The 19243-nt window shown below is 37.8% G+C and overlaps 1 protein-coding gene across 2 annotated transcripts; it reads right to left on the bottom strand.

The window, feature by feature from the left end:
• Positions 1 to 1288: 1288 nt before the first annotated feature.
• C2H14orf28 (chromosome 2 C14orf28 homolog) lies at positions 1289 to 10747 on the bottom strand. Of its 2 annotated transcripts, none has more exons than XM_032624841.1 (5): positions 10487 to 10747; positions 7446 to 8955; positions 5597 to 5686; positions 4267 to 4401; positions 1289 to 3429 (listed from the first exon to the last, which is right to left on the bottom strand). In XM_032624841.1, the coding sequence occupies exons 2-5, from the start codon at positions 7967 to 7969 to the stop codon at positions 3246 to 3248; spliced, it is 933 nt and encodes a 310-aa protein (XP_032480732.1). In that variant the 5' UTR covers positions 7970 to 8955; positions 10487 to 10747; the 3' UTR covers positions 1289 to 3245. The 2 variants fall into 2 exon arrangements, with proteins under 2 accessions (XP_032480732.1, XP_032480731.1); XM_032624840.1 differs by having other exon boundaries at positions 7446 to 7970.
• Between the last annotated feature and the right edge of the window lie 8496 nt (positions 10748 to 19243).

Genomic DNA, 19243 nt, shown 5'->3' with positions numbered 1-19243 from the left:
CGAGGGCTTTCTCTAGTTGCGGCGAGCGGGGTCCACTCTTCATCGCGGTGCGCGGTGCGCAGGCCTTTCACTGTCTCGGCCTCTCTTGTTGCGGAGCACAGGCTCCAGACGCGCAGGCTCAGTAGTTGTGGCTCACGGGCCCAGTTGCTCCGCGGCATGTGGGATCTTCCCAGACCGGGGCTCGAACCCGTGTTCCCTGCATTGGCAGGCAGGTTCTCAACCACGAGCGCCACCAGGGAAGCCCTTAACTTTTGATTTTAACAAAGGAAGGTGAGAAGAATATAAATGTTTGCTTAGGCTGGAGTTTAGTAGTAGTAATTGCAGTCATTTTTACATGAACTGTTTACCTTTCCTGCTTAGGTATAGTGCATTACAATTATTGTCAAATAATTAAATGTTATTAACTCATTTAATCATAAAACTAAACTGTTGATATATGCTCAATACGTACAGCTTTTTATGTGTCACAGTAGTCATCTGCTTATATAGCTTAGTTGTTTGCTCATACTCTTAAGAATGAAATAGAACCCAGGATTCACCCTAGTAAGCATGCCTGTGGTAGTGATCTTTGTTCCTCTTTCTCTTTGATTGGATCCGATCCAGTGACAATGCCTCAGATGTTAAGTCAACCCTAATAATGAAAAGCTACTTTGAAAGATAAATCTAAGATTATTTGTTAAGTTTTGGGTGGGGGGTGGGTAAAGCTTCTTTGGCTGAAGAGAGGTTGGAGACTTCTTAAATGTTGGACATTTCCCCTTAAATTTGCTTTATTTGTTCTTTTTCTCCCTTTGATTGAGGTGAGGGTTTTAAAATCATTTCTGCTCTTCCCATAGGTATAGTTGTGATTTGTGGCACTTTGATTAAAAACATATTCTGATTATTCCCTCGTATCTTTTGCCCATCCCCACCCCCAGCATTCCGATTTCTCTGTTTAAGGTTATAAAAAATTTTCCATACCCTCACCTTCACATTTTGTGATAATCTTGTTTACTTCATATTTTTTCATCCCTTTTCTACTCACTATTTGGTCAGCAGGGAATAATTTCTTCAATTACCACCATAACAGCAAAATACCTATTATCCTTAAATCCTAACCATCTGGGGTCCAGAAGCCATACTTAAATTTCATTACACATTAATTCCGTTACTGATATGATATGTAGAAAGAAATGTCTGAACAGGTGGCCACTGATATGGCCATTACTGATATGTAGCTAATGATCTCTGAAAAGGTCATTAGTAATAGAGAATCTAGGAGACTTGCCTGTACATGAAAGAGGTAGAAAAAATATTTTTTATTAGCATGTTCAAGGTAGTCAAGATATTAACAAACATTTTAATCCTCACAACAACCCTGTGAGGTAGGTAAGTCATTGTTTCGTGACAAACTAGTATTATTCCAAATAAAGTGCAATTTATAAAAGAATAAATCTGCATCAGGAATAATTTTGTTAATGATACCATTTATGTATATGCTAATATTTGTGTTTTTGTATACTTTGATTCATGCAGTTGATTCATGCAGTAAGGTGTCCCCAGAAAAGTTTACTATAAATCAAATCCTATTTAAATACATGTGGGAACAATTTAAATAAACTCTGGGGTGAATTTTTTTAATAAAATAGATCACTTTTTGAGCAAATACTATGAATATTCCTTTCTTACACAAAATAAAAAGGCATCCTCATCAACGTTGCACTCACATTTATTCATTCTTCAGTAAGTTATCTCAACATGGCACCAATGCAATGTAAGACTTAATTTATTGAATTAAACCTTAGCAATTTGGTATATGGCAGTGAACTGTGTTGCTGTGTAGAAATCTCCAAATATATTGCGCTCAATCTCAACCCAGAACCTAGGATGGATTAATTATTGAAAACACTAAAATAAATGATGATAGATTTCTAAAAGTATTGTCCCTTGAGAACATTACTTATTTTTTTCCTTTAAATTGCAAAAGGAAAAGAGATCTTAGGGTCTTTGAAAAGAAACATAATATTCTGATAACTATAAACTTCTGGTGATTTATATTACAAATCAAAGAAAGCCTCATGCTATCAATTTACTTATAAGGGAGCACACAGATGTTATCCCCCAAATTTACGTATTTTTTCCTCTGTGCCAATATGACTTACTAGGAAGAGAATTACAGTTGACCTTTGAGTAACATGGGTTTGAACAGTGTGGGTCCACTTACACGTGTATTTTTTTCAATAAATACGTACTACAGTACTACATGATCCGAGGTTGTTTGAATCCGAGGATGTGGAACCACAGATATGGAGGGATGACTGTAAAGTTACATGGGGATTTTTGGCCACGTGGGGGGTCAGGGCCCCAGCCCCCGAGTTGTTCAAGGGTCAACTGTATTCCCAGGCACCCATTTTCTCTTAAATCCATATTTAAAGTACATTTCCATTATTCATCCAACATTAGTAAACATACAGTTTGCCTAACATTTTTTTTTATAATTGTCTTATCTGCAAAATAAACTTTTACTAGAGAACTCCTATTACATTTAATTTAAACATTTAGATTAGTTATATAATTTATCTGTAACAATAACTTTAAGTTTGGGAGCTTAGTTAAGTTAAAATCCACTGGTAGGTTTTTAATACTTTAACAAGTGGTTAAAGTAATTTACCATTACAAAGAAATAACTGAAGTCCAGAAAAACATTCTCACCAAAGTATTTTAAAAAACTGTTGCAGGAACATTAGGCAAATCAACAGGTAAAATAGACTAAGCCATCTATAAGTTGTACATTCAAATCCATACTAGATCAAGTAGTGCACTTTGGATTATAGTGAGGTAGGGCAAATAAACACAGTCAGATACATTTTGAACTGTTAAATTTATATAAACTGAAAATTGACTTACACCCAGGTTTTATTTGGATATCCAAAAAGAAAAACTGAGAATTCAAATGATGAAGTATTTTCTTGGATTCAAAGACAGAACTGTAAAAAACCTTTGAGGTACATATACAAAGGCTACAAGATATATTTTATTTCAACATAAAATATGCTTGTATAAAAATAACCTGGGATATAGAAAAAAGAAATACAAACATTTTTGCATAGATTCTCTATATACCTGGGGCTAAACACTAGATAATACACCTCTGAAACTAATATAGCTGAACTATTTCCTTGGATACCAAGTATATACAAAATAAAAGCCCTTCATCTGGGGGAGCATGGGCAGGAGGGAAAACAATTTAATTTAGCATCAGTCTATATTTATTTCTCTGTTGCTCGAATATAAACTAATGATGACAAGAGGAGAAACTCTGGGGGTTTATTTAACAAAATTAAGTTCACATTTCTGAGGCCATCATAGTGCATCCAATGTCCATCAATTTGAAAAGCTGCAGAATAATGATGTTCCTCTTTGTTAAACAGTGTGGCACCTTCCAACAAATACCTGCAAATTAAATGACAAAGTGTAGCAGAAAATCACAATACTTTGTTCTTGAGAAAAACATTCCCTAAATTTTTAACTAATAAAAAACTGAGATTATTTGCATTCTATTCTCTGTAAAAGATATCCATCTGTAAAAATTATGTATTATAATTGGTAATTTGGAGAAAGATGTTTAAGAATTTTAAAAATTGATATAATTTAAGAATTTTTAAAAGCATGTTTTAACAGATTAACCCATAATCTGCATGGTTCTGTTATATAAAATACACACAAGAAAATTTTTAAGGCAAAAAGTTAAAAGAACACTGTATGTCCTAATTTGTATGCAGATATCTTAATCTAATGATGACAGTAACATTTTATGTTTAAATGATGACCTCATACTATACACTACTTTGACTTGAAATACAAGTAATAGCCAACCAGAATTTACTGACTATTTACTATCTCTCAGGTACTAAACACTTCACATGTGCTATCTTATTAAATCCTCACAATAATGGCACCAGATAGATACTGTTATCTCTGTTCAATAGATAAGAAAACTGACGTGTAAACTGGTTGTTACTGGCTCAAGGTCACATAGCTTGTAAGGTAGGGCTATTCCATAGTGTATTCCATAGTCTAAGCACTTAACCACTATGCACACTGCCAGCAATGACTCCCTGCAGTAGATTCTGACCTTATCCAGGCTACATAAATTTAGAGATAGCTATGACTTTTCCAACAATACGTATTTCCCTTAAGGGCTACTCAAAATCATGATAGAATAGCAGAAAAATATAGAAATAAATTTATTTTTTACTAGTTTTATAAAACAAACAAAAAAACACATACTTGTGATCAGATAAATCCAAGTAATAGGGTACATATGCCAGATCTTCAGATTTCCAATGCTGCATATTTAAGACAACAAAAGGGGGTGCCCCGTGGCAGAACACTCGCTGGGAAAATTCCCTTAAGCCACCACACCTAAAATTGAAAATAGGCATGAACTTTACTACACTTGGGACAAAGCTGCCTTTTATCACTCTGGGTTGCCTTTATTACATAATATCATAGTAAGCATAATTGTCTATTTTAGGTATGGGTATATATCAACAGTATAGCTATATTAATACCTTATATGCCTAATTCCCAGAGTTAATAAACTTTGAGATTCTCTATATAGGAAATGATACTTTTAAAACTCCAGGAAAGGCTAGCTGTGTTTATCTAAGCTTATAAAAACATGTATCTTTTAGAATGATAGAAAAGTTTTTATTTGTAAATACATTTTTCTTTCTCTAGGCTGGTTTCAAACGGGAATAATGGCAGAGAGGGAATAAGATGACTCTTACAGTCTTCTTTAGACTGGATGAAATTCCCTAATTGCTTCCTTTTGCCATTAGGATGAAGCAAATTCTGTTTTCTTAGTAGTATCAGGTATTAAGCATATGGATCAGAATAAAACAAACGCAATTATACAGTAAAATCTCGATTAACCGGAATGCTCAGGGCACAGTATTTTGGTTAAAAAAACACTGACTAAACTAAGTTACCAGAAAACCATTTTGTTTCAGTATTTGTTGCAAAAATACACTAGTTCACTTTTTGGACTTAAGTACAATTAACTGAAGGTATTTTATTCTTTCCTTTTGTGATTAATTAGGCCATAGGATCACCCTTCTAAATATTAATTCTCATTGCACAATACTGTAGATATAAAGATTGTTGAGACTGGGATGAATATGTTCTGCCCCTTTGTATTTCCTTTTCCTTTTCTTTTTTTTTTAACCACGTTGAACTTTTTGGTTGTCATTTACCTTTCTCCTAAATGAGGAGTGCAGAAAAAAATCCAGTTAATTGAGGGTCCCGATTAGCTGGGTTCCGGTTAACCAAGGTTTTATTGTACCTACTCAGCAGTAGGGAAAAAAAGAAAAGGCATTTGCTTTGTATTCATCAAGTAACTGTAGTATTATATTCTATATAGTGATATTGATAATGACAACACAGCATAAAATGGCATAGTAAACTAGAAGGTGTTAAGATTCCAAAACTATTAGGCTTTCTAAATACTTATGAGTTGCTATTTCATAAAATATTAACATCAAAGAACATACCAGTACAGGTTTCTTTATAAAAAACGTACAAATACTTTCATCTTAAATGTCTCTCATACACTCACCCACACTCTTCACACAGTTCAATCCTGGAACAGAATAACTCATCCACAGCCAGTCGTATCAAGTTTCCATGTGGAATTTCTTGGGGAGGACTACAACAATTGCAAAATGCATGTAAGAACTGTTTCGATATTTTACATGTAAATACATTATTAGGATAACAAATTTTACAGGTCATTCATTATTAGCAAACCACATATCAAAGTATAACCTCTGTTATTCATCTTTGTATTTCTTATAGACAGTATAGAAACCAGTTGAACTTAATAAACATTAATGCATGAAGCTTTCAAGAAACATTAAATCTTTCTATAAACTGATCCTGAAACATGCAGTCGTTACTTTAAAAATTTCCGAGAGGATTCAATAGAGTGGATTCTGGTCTTGACGAAGAAAGCAGGACCCAGAATTAGGAGAGTCAGGTAACTGACTCAATGCAAGTTACAGCCATTGTTGGCCTCAGTTTCCTGATTTGTTAAAAAAATTTTTTTCCCTACATACTTCAGAGGTTGTTTTAAACATAGGATTAAAAAACAGGCAAAAGACTTAAAAAGTTATATAGAGTATAATGAAAAATATTTTATTGAGAATCATAAAATACTAGTATTAATATAGGATTGTAAATATTTCATTATAGTTTCAAAAGATATACACATAAAAAGATACTAGTTTTTTAAAAACAAGGCAAATTTCTGAAACACTTTTTTTAGTCCATTATGATTTAGCGTAACAATTTTTTCTCCTGATGGAGATTTCAAAACCAACATCATCATATCAGCAATACAGGAAAATGGACAAAGTGTATTTCAGAACAAGAGAGACATTAATTGGTAGACCCTAAAAAAAATAATGTATCTTCAGCTTTCCCTAAGTAGCATGATGTTATAATACAGTATTAAACTAAATATGCTATACAGAAAATGTGAATTTAATAAGTTCAGGTATGTGACATACATTCCCAAAAGGGAGCAAATCTATTAGGCTGTTTTTCTGGACCACAGGGCCAAGTAGGCTTTCTGACAACAATGTGTTTGGGTCTGTTTTCCTGGACCACAGGGCCAAGTAGGCTTTCTGACAGCAATGTGTTTGGGTCTGTTTTTCTGTCCTGTTTTCTTTTTTTTTTTCCACTGGCAATTATCCCTTTTCTTGTTCATGTCCCCTGGGGGCATTAATGTTTCCCAATACTCCACTAGGGCTTGCCAGTTTGGCCTTCCTCCCTGTCATTTACCAGCTTGGAGGTCTATCTTCTCTCCGAAAGCCCAAAATACTCAGCAAGCTATCAGAACCTTTCCTAGCCAATGAAAAATTCCTCACATCCAGGTCCTCTTCAGGTATTAACATTCCAAGTTTGGGGTTCCTGTCTCTAATCATGCCCTGGCCATGACATGGAGTACTTTCAATCTTCCTGTTCAATCTTCCTAGCCTACCTGACAGAGATCCATTCAGAGTGAAACATCCCAATATAGTATTAAGTGTTCAAGAGGTTAAATTTGTGACACAAGGAATTAGTTATCTTCACAGTCATATTAGTAAATTCTGAGCAAGAGGAAAACATTTTGCATACTGAATAGTTCATTACTTTGCAAGTGAAATAGTTATCAATTGGTTTTGTAAAGTAAATTCTGAGATGTTTGGATGTAATAGAAGAGTTACATTTTTGTCATGGGACCTAATAAAGAGTCTTGCATTTGTGTGGTTGCTTTATGTGTAAGTTGTTACACAGGTCTGTACTTTAAGAAGTACTTTGACTATATCTATCTACCTACCTCCCTATCTCTATATATATCATTCATTATAAAAAAGTATACTATTTTTGCTAAAAGTGACAAAACAGACTTTAGAGCAACTTACTTTATATTAATTGTGCGCTGCTGATCTTCCTGCACTCGAGTTGGGCATCGCCAGTTGGAACAGTAACTCTCTTGTATGGTCGACATGAGATTTTCAAGATTTTTTGTAAAATTATCATGTTCATTCCCAAACAAATCAATTATTAATGAAGCTTTATGAACTTCAGATTTGTATTGCTGTTTTTCCATTTTGTCCCAAATCCAAAGTAGCTTCACAGTTGTAAAGCTGTAGGTGTCCATTAAATAAAGAAAACAGTCTATAAACTCTCTACCTAAATGAAGAGAGAGTTCCCTGGGGAAATTTTCATTTTCATTGAGAATAACATACAATAACATCAAGAATCCATCTATGGTGCAGGTATTTTTCAGTCTTATTTCAACATAGAGTGGTGTACAGGATACTGCTTTGCGGCCAGCTTTGATAGTAAAAACACCTCCCCAAGGAAGAACAGGCCTCCAAAATGAGCGATCTTGGTTATAGTTATTTTTAATTGATGCTTTGATCTCTTCAAACAGTGTCTTCATCCTGCATTTTAAAAGTTTAAGATAGTACTTGTAAATTTGACTTTATATTTTAAATGCATGAGATATGTTTAAATGAAAATAAAGGTATCTAAAGATTCAAGTTAAATTTGGTTAGCTTGACCCCCAATGTAACAAAAAAATTTAAAACAAGCTATGAGCCATTTTTTGGCAACCTGCATGGTCTCTGCAAAGACCATTTAAGAAGCTGCAACCTTTTCTTGAGGTATGGAATGGTCATTTGATAGGACTTTATATTAATTATATTGCAGATTTTATCAGTCATAGAGGAAAACCCTGTAATAAAAAAATCCTAAATAAAAACAAAACTATTTAAAGATAGTCTAAATTTGGTTGGGTGTATTCCTAATGTAAACCTCTTCCTCCCCTCAAAATACAAGCTGTACTTCATTTTCTTGATAATATGTGTGGTTCCACTTATGAAATTGATAATGGAATTCTTTGTTGGGCTACAGAATAATGACCAACTGGCTTTGAAAGACAACATATGAAGAGTAATTGTGAGAACTTAATCGAATAGTAGCACAGCTAAAACAAAAATCATTTCTATGCACTTTGGGATTTTTATTTGAAATTTAGGACCATGCTAGATATCCTATAATTTTAACTACAGAGGCCATGCTGGGAAGAGCTGATTCAGAACTTGATCATTATCTTGATTCCTCTCTGCATGTTCTGGGAATGAATGGAGGTGTCCTTCCTATTTAAACTGGTACCTATCTTTCCCCCAACCTTGAGGATAGCTAAGCACTTGGTTTTAACATCATTGACAGTATTCTAATAAACATGTTGGTGTCATATGTATGTTATCTAAAGCAAAATTGAAAAAAATTAAAGAATGAGGTCCTAATGAAACTGAATTGAAAAATTGCTTTACTTTATTTGGGACAAACACATGTCTAAACTAAAAACATCACAGGGTTTTCCAATATGTTTCATCCTTCCGTTTTCATGAAAACTGGAAGCATCTGAGGAATAGGAACAGAGAAATTAGTGACTGAGGTCAGTGTCTTACTTTGATTGTCTTTTCAAGTGCCACATCCTCCTAAGCACAATAGGAATCCAACACTCAGTGTTGCAGACCTATGTGTTTTGTGTGAAAAATTAAGTTCAAACCGATTTTGTAACACTAGCAGACTAAAAATTCAATTTTACCACACACACAGAGTATTTTTGACTTAGGCGAGATACTGTGGACTCTAAAATATTCAACACTATATTTAGCCTGAAGTGTAGATGTTTATATATAGTTGCTAACATGTGGGCTCTAGTTAACCACTTAGGAATAAGAGGGAGTGGAAAATTTAGAGCCTAGGAAACACAAACTCAGTTTCTTCTAAATGAAGAAGAAATGCTTCAGAGCATATTTAAAAAAAATCACAAGGCATTTAAATACTTTAAAAATGAAAATAACTTTTTTCATGGTTTGACTGATTTCTGTTACATTTTAAAGAACTCTGTAGCAAGGTCATAATTAAGAGCCCGAGTTCAAATTCCTAAATGTTGCACTGGAAAGGAACTGTAAATTTCTGTAGTATTTTTTGCCAAATTATCTTTTATACATGACCAAATGAGTAACTATAGCTCTGTAAAGCAAGTTACACTCTAAGAGAATTAAACTACAATTATATATATATATTAAAAAATATACACATACATAAAATGAAACTAATTTCTTTAGCCTTTTTCTGGGGGAAAAAAAAGGAGGTAAGAGAGGATGCAAAGAATTAGAAGACAGTGTAGCTTCTGCTGTACCGTGGTGATTTGTTACAAAGTAAATTACCAAAAAAAAAAAAAAAAAAAAAAAAAAGCGGCTAAAAGAGATGGAAAAATGGCTGCAAAGAGCTTTACTTAAAATTGTCTTAAGTTCTGGCCACACCGTCAAAAACATCATTTAGAAGCCCTGAAGAAGGTATTCTGCTGGCTTTTTCCCCCTGCCTCAACAGGCCCTCCAGTTTGAATAAATCTGGAAAACTCCCTGGACTTCTATTTCCTTGGCAAAATGACACATTTCTTCTGCAGTCGTTTCCAAGGGTGACAATCTGTTCTCCACGCAGGTCGTGAGGACCAGACCATTTGCCCAAGGCATTGAGTGCCGGACGCCCTAACAGCTCGGGGGTCCCAAGGGTACCCTCCCGAGTCAGCGCCCCAAAATAATCTGGAAAACGGCGCTGAGCTCCCGCTCGAAGCAGCTCCGGGCTGGGCGCAAGGACTGGCTGGGCGCGCGGTGGGCGCTCACCTCCGCCCCCCGCACTCCGGCCACGCCCACCCCGCCCAGGGCCCGCAGCACCGGGGAAGGCCTGGCATTTAGGGCTGGCCGCGCACGGCGGGCGGGTTCCCGAATCTCGAGCCGGTGAAAGGGCTGGGCGTCCCCTGCCCGCCTCCAGGCAGTGGCCCGATGAGCGCCTGGGACTGCGGGTAATGGGCGGGAGGGCCGGGCCACGGAAGGCGTTCTCACACCGGCCAGTCTCCGTCCACCAGGAAGCCGACTTTTCGTACCTCCCCGGGGACCGAAAACCGCCGGTGCTCCCGCACCCGTCGCCGCCGCCGCTTGCTCATGGAGAGCCCGTGCCGCCGCCGCCTCATCTACTAGAACCTCCGGCAGTCTCGGCCTCCCCCGGCGTGAGCGCTGGGCCCCGGCACAGCCTCCATCGCACTCGCCGCGGCGGCAGCCACAGCAGCTCCAGCGCCCAGGCCCGATCCGACCGGACCCACGGAGCCAGGACCGCGGGACGCGTAGCTTCTTATTACGGAGGAAGATTCGGCCTGACCTCCGCCCCCCTCCCCCCAGCCCCAGTCCCCTATCCCCAGTCCCCAGTGCCCAGTCCCCAGCAGCCTGACGGTCTGCTGCGCAGGCGCGAGGACGCCCCTGCCAAAAGTGCGTGCGCTCGGTGTATATACAGCTTTCGTATTTGCCCAATGGACACCAGGATCAGGTGCATGGGGCGGGACCTCGCAGAGAGGGGCGGTGTTCCAGTGTTAGAAAGTGGGTGGGGCAGCCGGAAGTGGGCAGAGTTTGCACGGAGGCGGAACTTTGTTGGCAAACCTGCTTGGCTTCTTGAGGCTTGTATCGTTTTAGGACTTGACTTGATTTTGGTTTGCTTCTACGTCTCGTCTTTTCAAATTCTTAACTCAGAAGAGAAAAGCTTTGTTTTCTCCGTAAGTTATAATTATTCAAGCATTTAAGTATATATTTAATAAAAAGTTGAGTTAGTGTGTTAAATGCTATTTTTAGTGTTCAAGTTAATAATTGGCCAGTCTGCTGTAATTTATAATGGAAGTTAATAACAATTAAAGAAATTAGATGGCTTTGGCCCCATTATAGAGATGAAAAAAAATTGAGTTTTGGAGGTGATAAAGTCCCACACATTTTGACAGCTGGAAATTGAAGCTAGAGCCTCTTAATGCTACAGTCTGTGGACACAACCACTTTTCCTGTTCTGTGGGTCCTAGTTCTTGTATCCGCCCTTAAAGAGTCAGAGCCCGGAGAACACAGGCCATCCTGGAAAACTATCTCCACTTGCAATTAGAAATGGGGATGCTGTTGAGATACTCCCCATCCTGCCGTGCAACAAAAAATGATTGTCTGGAAAGTGAAGCTCAACCTCCAGAATACACAATGCACAGAGCTCAAGGCCAGCCCAAGACATCAGTGTGGTACCCAGTCACAGCAGAGTGTTGGACACCTTCTTGACTAATTTAATGGCCAGCCAGGGCAATGGCAGGGACCTTCCTCTTGGACCTCTCTTGAGGAGTCTAGTGATAGAGGGATGAATCTTCTGGGAGAGAAGCTTGACTCACTCAAGATAATTACTGCCAGTGGAGTTGGGAAGAAATGGACACCTCTCAGAGCAGAGAGGGAACAAAGAGGCTCTGCCCAAAAAGGAAGAATTAATAAATCTGGCAAAATCTGCTCTTTTTAGCTTCCTGGCTTTTCTTATTTCTTATGGCATTTCACAGGTGAGAAAACTGAGGTGCTGATGCATTAAATAACGAGTGTGTCTGTATTGGAATTCACATACAAAACATTCACTCTCAATATTAAAATTATCTTGCAAGGAGAAAGCCCTTTACAAATGTTCGTAAGTGTGGATTATATGTTTAATTGACAATCTCTCACAAGACACAGAATTCATTTTATACTGATTGGGTCTGTTTTCTAACAGAGAACAGACCCAATAATGACGGTTGTCACCATTTCTGGAGAATATCAGGGAGATGGCTCCTTAAACTGTGCTGAAGCTCAGCTAGGCAGAGGAAGCATGAATTCCTGGCATACTTGGATAATTCACAAAATTCACTGAGACTTTTAACCAAGATTTCCATTCTGCATCCTTTCTGCTCCTTTCAAAATCTGACGGCTGAGCTGAAGGTATTTTTAGCTTAATTGAGATATAATTGACATAATATATGGAGCATATTTAAAGAGTATAAATTGATAAGTTTTTATATATGTATACCCCCTTGAAAACACTATATTCAAGTGAATAAATCCATCATCCTCAAGTTTCCTCACGCGCCTTTGTAATTTCTTTCTCTTATCCCTCCATGCCTGCCACACCTAAGCAACCACTATTTTACTTTTTGTCATTATAGATTCATTTGTCTTTTCTAAAGTTTTACATAAATAGAATCAGACAGTATGTATTACATTTTTTCTGGTCTGGTTTCTTTTACTTAGTGTCATTATCTTGACGTTCATCCATGTTGTTTTGTGTACCAGTAGTTCATTCCTTTTTATTGATGAGTATATTCCATTATATGGATGCACTGCAGTTTGTCATCTGTTGATGGACATTTGGGTTGTGTCTAGTTTGGGGCTATTACCATTAATGTTGCCATGAACATTTGTGTACAAGTCTTTGTATGGACATATATTTCCTTTTTCTCTTGGATAAAAATCTAGAAGTGGAATGGTTGAATCATAGGTAGATGTATGTTTAACTTTTTAAGAAATTGCTAAATTTTTTCCCAGAGTGGTTGTACCATTTTACAGTACATTCCCATCAGGAGTATATTTGAGTTCCATTTCCTCCATAAAATAAAATGTTTATAAAATGTCCTCATGGACACTTGGTGTAGTCAGCCGTTTGTAATTTGAGCCATTCTAATAGATGTATAATGTTATCTTGTGGTTTAAATTTATATTTTCCTAATGACTAATGATGTTGAGCATCTTTTTATGTGCTTATTTGCCATCTGCATATCTTTTTTGGTGAAGTGGCTGCTCAGATCTTTGTTACATTTTTTAAAAATTGGGTTGTTTGTTTTTGTAAATTTTCAGATTTCTTTATATATTCTGGATACAAGTTCTTTGTCAGATACATGCTTCGCAAAGGTCTTCTCCCAGTATGTGGCTTGTCTTTTCATTTTCTTAATAGTGTATTTTTAAGAGCAGAAGCTTTAAATTTTAGTAAAGTCCAATTTATTCTTTTATGAATTATGCTTTTAGTGTCATTTCTAAGAAATCTTTGCCTAACCTAACTCAAAAAGGCCATTTCCTATGTTTTCTTCTAGAAGTTTTACAGTTAGGCTGTATGTTTAGGTCTATGATGCATTTTGAGTTAAGTTTTATTTATGGTATGAGGCATTTTGGTTCGTATTTGTTACATATGGATAACCAATTGTTCCAGCAATATTTGTTGAAAAGGCTATTCTTTTTCCACTGTGTTGCCTTTGTGCTTTGACAAAAATCAGTTGTCCAATATCATTTTATAAACATTTTGTGTTTTATTTGTTCATCATCAACTATGTATAGATCACAGTGTGCTAGCACTGGAGTTATGTATCAGTACATACTGTCCATAGAATAGAGACTAAATATTGCTAACTTAAATAAAATGAGAAATTTATTGGAAGAATGTGAGGTATAATAGGATTTTTTAAAAAGCTAAGCAATTATCAGGTCTCAGCTACCTTGATTCACCCAAAGGGTGGTAGTTCCCCAAAGGACAATGAGACTCTATATTATAGAAGAAGAGGTCCTGGGCAGGTGTCTCCTATAGCAGTGCTTCCCAACTTTTTTTACATCCACACATGATAAATGATCAGAATTGGGCAGTGTGCAAGGATAAACTGATGGAGATTAGGAGGTGTCTATATGGGATGCAGTGAAAAAAATCCATTATTTTTCTTTATATTATGTAATTGTAAGTAAAAGACAAAGTGTTAGGGAGATATGAAATATTGAATTTATATAAAACATCTCAATAAAATCTAAAAATTTGATGAGAAACTTGAGCTTGTTTCCATAATATGATTTTTATTTCAAACCTAAGTATAATATATGTAAGGAAAAGTGTATACAGTTGTCCCTTGGTATCCATGGGGGATTGGTTCCAGGCCCTCCTCCATCCCTGGGGACACCAAGATCGTTGCATGCTCAAGTTTCTTAAATAAAATGGAGTAGTCTTTGCATATAACCTATGCACATCCTCCTACATACTTTAAATCATATCTAGGTTATGTATAATACCTAATACAATTTAAATCTATGTAAATAGTTGCCAATGTGCAACAAATTCATGTTTTCTTCTTGGAACTTTCTGGAACTTAAAAAAAATATTTTTCATCTGCAGTTGACTGCATCTGCAAATGTGGAACCCATGCATATGGAGGACCGACTACATCGTAATTATGCAGCTTAATGAATTTTCACAAAGTAAGCATACTGGTTGTATGTTCTAGTTACATATACTTGCAGAACTAATCACCCCTAAATTTAGTGGCCTAAAATAACATTTATTTTGCTTATGAATTTGCAGTTCGGTCAGGGCTTGGCTGGGATAATTGGAAGGCTGGGGGCTGGAATCATCAGAAGTTTCCTTCACTTACATGTTTGGCTGTTGATGCTACCTGTTGACTGCAAACTTAGCTATGTATGTGACTAGCATACCTCCACAAGGCCTTTACGTGTGACTCCTTGACTTTCGCAAAGCATGGTGACTGGGTACCAAGGGTGAATGACCCAAGAAAGAGAGCCAGGTGGAAATTCTAGTGCCTTTTCTAACCTAGCATTGGAAGTCATATGTTGTCAGTTCCAATGCATTCTGTTTGCTAGAGGTGAGTCACTAAGACCAGCCATATTAAAAGAGAGGGAATTGGTCTTCATTTTCTGATGGAAGGAGTGTCAAAGGATCTATGGAGATGTTTTTAAACCACCATACATATCTAAACAGCTCCCTGATCAAGAAACAGAACATTACCAGTGACCCAAACTCGCATTCCTGTCATTACCTGCTGTCCCATGAGTTACCACTCTTTTGATTTTTAAGAGCATAGATTGGTTGTTGCCTGTTTCTGTACATTATATAAATGGAATACTACAATATGTACATTTCAGGTTTAGCTTTTTTCTCTCGACATTGTGAGATTCATTCATGTTGTTCCATGTACATTATTCTTATTACTGTTAAGTATTCTGTTTTGTAAATAGCACATAATTTTTTGTCCAATTTAAAAATGTCCTTTTAATTTACCCACATATTTACCATTTCTGGTGCCTTTCATTCTTTTGTATAGATCTAAGTTTCCATCTGGTATCATTTCACTTCAGCCTGAAGAACCTTCCTTTAACGTTTTCTGTAGTACAGATTTGTTATGTTGGTTTTTAAAAATGGCTGTACATTCTTGGACACTTTTTCCACTGAGACATTGGGTCTCTGTCTCCTCTTCTTGAATCTGGGTAGACTAGGGGTTTATTTGACCTATACAGCACAGCAGAAATGAAACTCTATGACTTCGGAGGCTAGGTCATGAAAGACCATGAGGTTTCTGTCGTATTTACTTGGATACTTGCTCTCAGAGATTTGAACCACCATATGAGAAGCCCACCATGCTGGAGAGACAATGTTCTGGTCAACAAAGCCAGCTAAGCCTAGCAGTCTAGTTATCCCTGCCATGGTGCCAGATATGTGAGTGAAGCTGTCTTGATCCCTCCAAGCCTCACATTGGCCAGGTGAATACCACTGAGTAACTTCCTTTGGTAATAGGGGTGGGGTGGGCATGAAACCATTAGCGCTTGACCATAAGCACGAGACCCTGAGAACGGCAGTTAGAGGTCCCGCTCTGCCAACAATCAGCTCTCAGTGGTCTGCGTAGCAGAGAGTGTGGAGAGAGGGAGATGGCGGCCTTCTCCCCGGGGCCCTCCAGGCGGGGGGGTGAGCTGGGGACCCAGGGACAGGCTGAAGCCTGTGTCCCGCAGAGCTCCAGAGCCCTCACCACAGTCACCCACTGGTTGGGGCCAGACCTTGAAGCAGCAGTGAACCTCTCCCCTATCCCCGCTTTTGTGACCTAACGGCGGCAGCTGTCTCCATGGGTGTATATGGACCCTGCTATTTAAGGTAACAGCTTTACCCAGCTTCAGTCTCTCCATGCAAATTTCAAAAATTGGTCCAGCTTAGACCAGTTATCTACCCCTAGAAGGTGGCCAAATGTCAGGGTTAAGTTGCAAGGACATTGCACATCATTACTTCAGGTCCACCTCTGTGGTTGGGGCTATTCTCCAAGAGGGGCAATTGTTGTGACCTGGGAATTCACCTGATTGGTATTTGTATTTGTATTCCTATTGATCCTAAATAAATACTTCTCTCCAGTTTAAATGAAAAGCCTGAGGGCTGGCTGAGTCCTGGGCACCTGGCTCCCTCAGTGATGATGGCTGGGTAGGGTCTGGGGACCTGGCCCTGAGGGCACCACCAGCTGAGATCTGCCTCTTCAGCCTGGCCTGGGCACTGGCAGGAAGACCCTGACTGGGTGCTGGACGAATGCTCCTGGGCAAGGTAACCAGCCTGCACAGGGTCCCTCTCTTAGCCAGGGCCTGGACCTTGGAGGGAGAAAGTTGAGCCTTGGGATCTTGCCTTTTCTTGTCAGAACAGAGAATAACATTTCTTTTGTTAGAGGTTTACAGGAACATTGTGACCTGACCCTAACCTGACCTCAAAAACAAAGGATCTGACACCAAGAAGTTTGCAACAACTAACTACACCCCTCCCTTCCCTTTCCTATAAAAGAGCTTTGCTGAAAGCTTTCGGGGAATTTGGGGTTTTTAAGACATGAGCCAGCTGTCTCATTGCATGACCCTGCAATAAACCTTTCTCTGCTCCAAACTCTGACGTTTTGGTATTGTTCGGCCTCACTGTGCGTCACTGGGCACACAGACTTGCGTTCAATAACACGTTGATGGCACAAAGAATAGAATGAGTACCTAGCTAAAACCTGTGTAAATTCCTGATTTTCTTGATTGTGAGTTGTAATAAAATCATTGTTTTTTCATGTATTTTTGGAATAGTTATACAGCATTACATAAGTGGAACAAGACTGGGGGTAACAAAAACCTAAAACATGTGGCATTGACTTTGGGACAGTATGTCAGGCAGAAGTTGAAAGGGCTTCAAGAAGACTGTTAGTGGAATCCTGATAGGCATCGAGAGGGTGTCAATAAGGACTTAAAGGAAAATAAGAAAAATGTCATTGGAAGCTCGAGGAAAGGAGGCTCTTGTTATGTCATGGCAGATGGTTTAGCAAATGTGATAACGTGGAGAATTAGAAAATATATTTAATGAACTGATGGATCTGGCTTAAGAGGTATCCAGGCAGAATGTTCAAGGTGTCAACTGTTTTTTGTTTATCTGTGTTTAAACTATGCATCATAATGTATGGGTAGACAAAGCTGTTAACTTACATATCAGTTTGATTCTTTGGAAGCTTTTTTTTTTTAAGTTCAATTTTGAGATAATTCTACATTTATATGCACTTGTAAGAAATAGCACAGAGAGCTCTTATGTACCCTTCAGCTACTTTACCCTAATGGTAACATCTTGCACAACTATAGTACAATATTACAACCTGGAAATTTATATCGATAACAGCCCAGTGACCTTATTCAGATTTCATCAGTTTTACATGCACTTATATGTGTGTGTGTGTGTGTGTGTACATTTAGTTCATGCAATTTTATCACATGTGTAGATTCGTGTGACTACCAGCACAATCAAGATACACAACAGTTCCATCACAAGAATCTCTTGTGATATTCTTTAACCCCCACAGTGGGTTTTTCACTCAGCATATTTCTCTTGAGATTTATCCAAGTTGTTGTGTGTATCAATAGTTCATTCCTTTTTATTACTAAATAGTATTCCATGTTATGGTTATACTACAGGTTAACCATACATGTGTTGAAGGACATTTGAGTTTTTTAACATGTTTTGGTAATTATGAATAAGGCTGCTATGAACATTTGTGTATGGGTTTTTTTAAATGATCCAATTTTTAAAAATTTAATTAATTAATTAATTTTTGGCTGTGTTGGGTCTTCGTTTCTGTGCGTGGGCTTTCTCTAGTTGCGGTGAGCGGGGGCCACTCTTCATCGTGGTGCGCGGGTCTCTCACTGTCGTGGCCTCAAGCTCCAGACGCGCAGGCTCAGTAGTTGTGGCTCACGGGTGTAGTTGCTCCGCAGCATGTGGGATCTTCCCAAACCAGGGCTCTAGCCCGTGTCCCCTGCATTGGCAGGCAGATTCTCAACCACTGCACCACCAGGGAAGCCCCTGTGTATGGGTTTTTGTGTGTACATAGTTTTCATTTCTCTGAGCTAATTACCTAAGAGTGCAACTGCTGGGTCATTGGTAACTTCATGTATAGTTTTGTAAGAAACTGTCATACTTTTTCTTCTAGAGTGGTTGTACCATTTTACAGTCCCACAAGCAATGTATGAGCGATCCAGTTTCTCCAAATTCTCACCAGCATTTGGTGTTATAACTATACATTTTATTTTAGCCATTCTCGTAAATGTATAGTACCATCTCAATGTGGTTTTCATTTGTGTTTCCCTAATGGCCAGTGATATTGAACATCTTTTCATGTACTTATTTGCCATCTGTATATCCTCTTCAGTAAAACGTCTGTTCATGTCTGTTCCACATTTTCTAATTGGATTGTTTGTTGTCTTTTTTTTTTTTTTTTTACTGTTTTTGAGAGCTCTTTGTATATTCTAGATTCAAACCTTTGTAGGATTTGTGGTTGAAAAATATTTTCTGCCACTCTTTATCTTGTCTTTCATCCTTTTAACAGGGTTTTTCACAGGGCAAAAGTTTTAAATTTCGATGTGGCCCAATTTATCGATTTTTTATGTTACAAATTATGCTTTTGTTATCAAGTCTAAGAACTCTTTGCCTAGCCTTACCGCCCAAAGATTTTTCCTATGTTTTCCCCAAACTTTTAAATAATTCTGTATTTTATATTTAAGTCCAAAATCCATTT

Source organism: Phocoena sinus, chromosome 2 (genome assembly GCF_008692025.1).
Source record: "Phocoena sinus isolate mPhoSin1 chromosome 2, mPhoSin1.pri, whole genome shotgun sequence".
Classification (NCBI taxonomy): domain Eukaryota; kingdom Metazoa; phylum Chordata; class Mammalia; order Artiodactyla; family Phocoenidae; genus Phocoena; species Phocoena sinus.
Note: the sequence above shows the minus strand (reverse complement) of the source record. Positions and strands in the feature narration are given on the sequence as shown.

Bases quoted from the DNA above. Each gene is read 5' to 3' on its own strand.
- C2H14orf28 (XM_032624841.1), bottom strand. From the start codon at position 7,969: ATGAAGACACTGTTTGAAGAGATCAAAGCATCAATTAAAAATAACTAT. The intron at 5,687-7,445 runs GTAAGTTGCTCT...CAATTGTTGTAG, and splicing joins CAGCGCACAATTAATATAAA to TCCTCCCCAAGAAATTCCAC. The intron at 3,430-4,266 runs GTATGTGTTTTT...TTTAATTTGCAG, and splicing joins TTGGATTTATCTGATCACAA to GTATTTGTTGGAAGGTGCCA.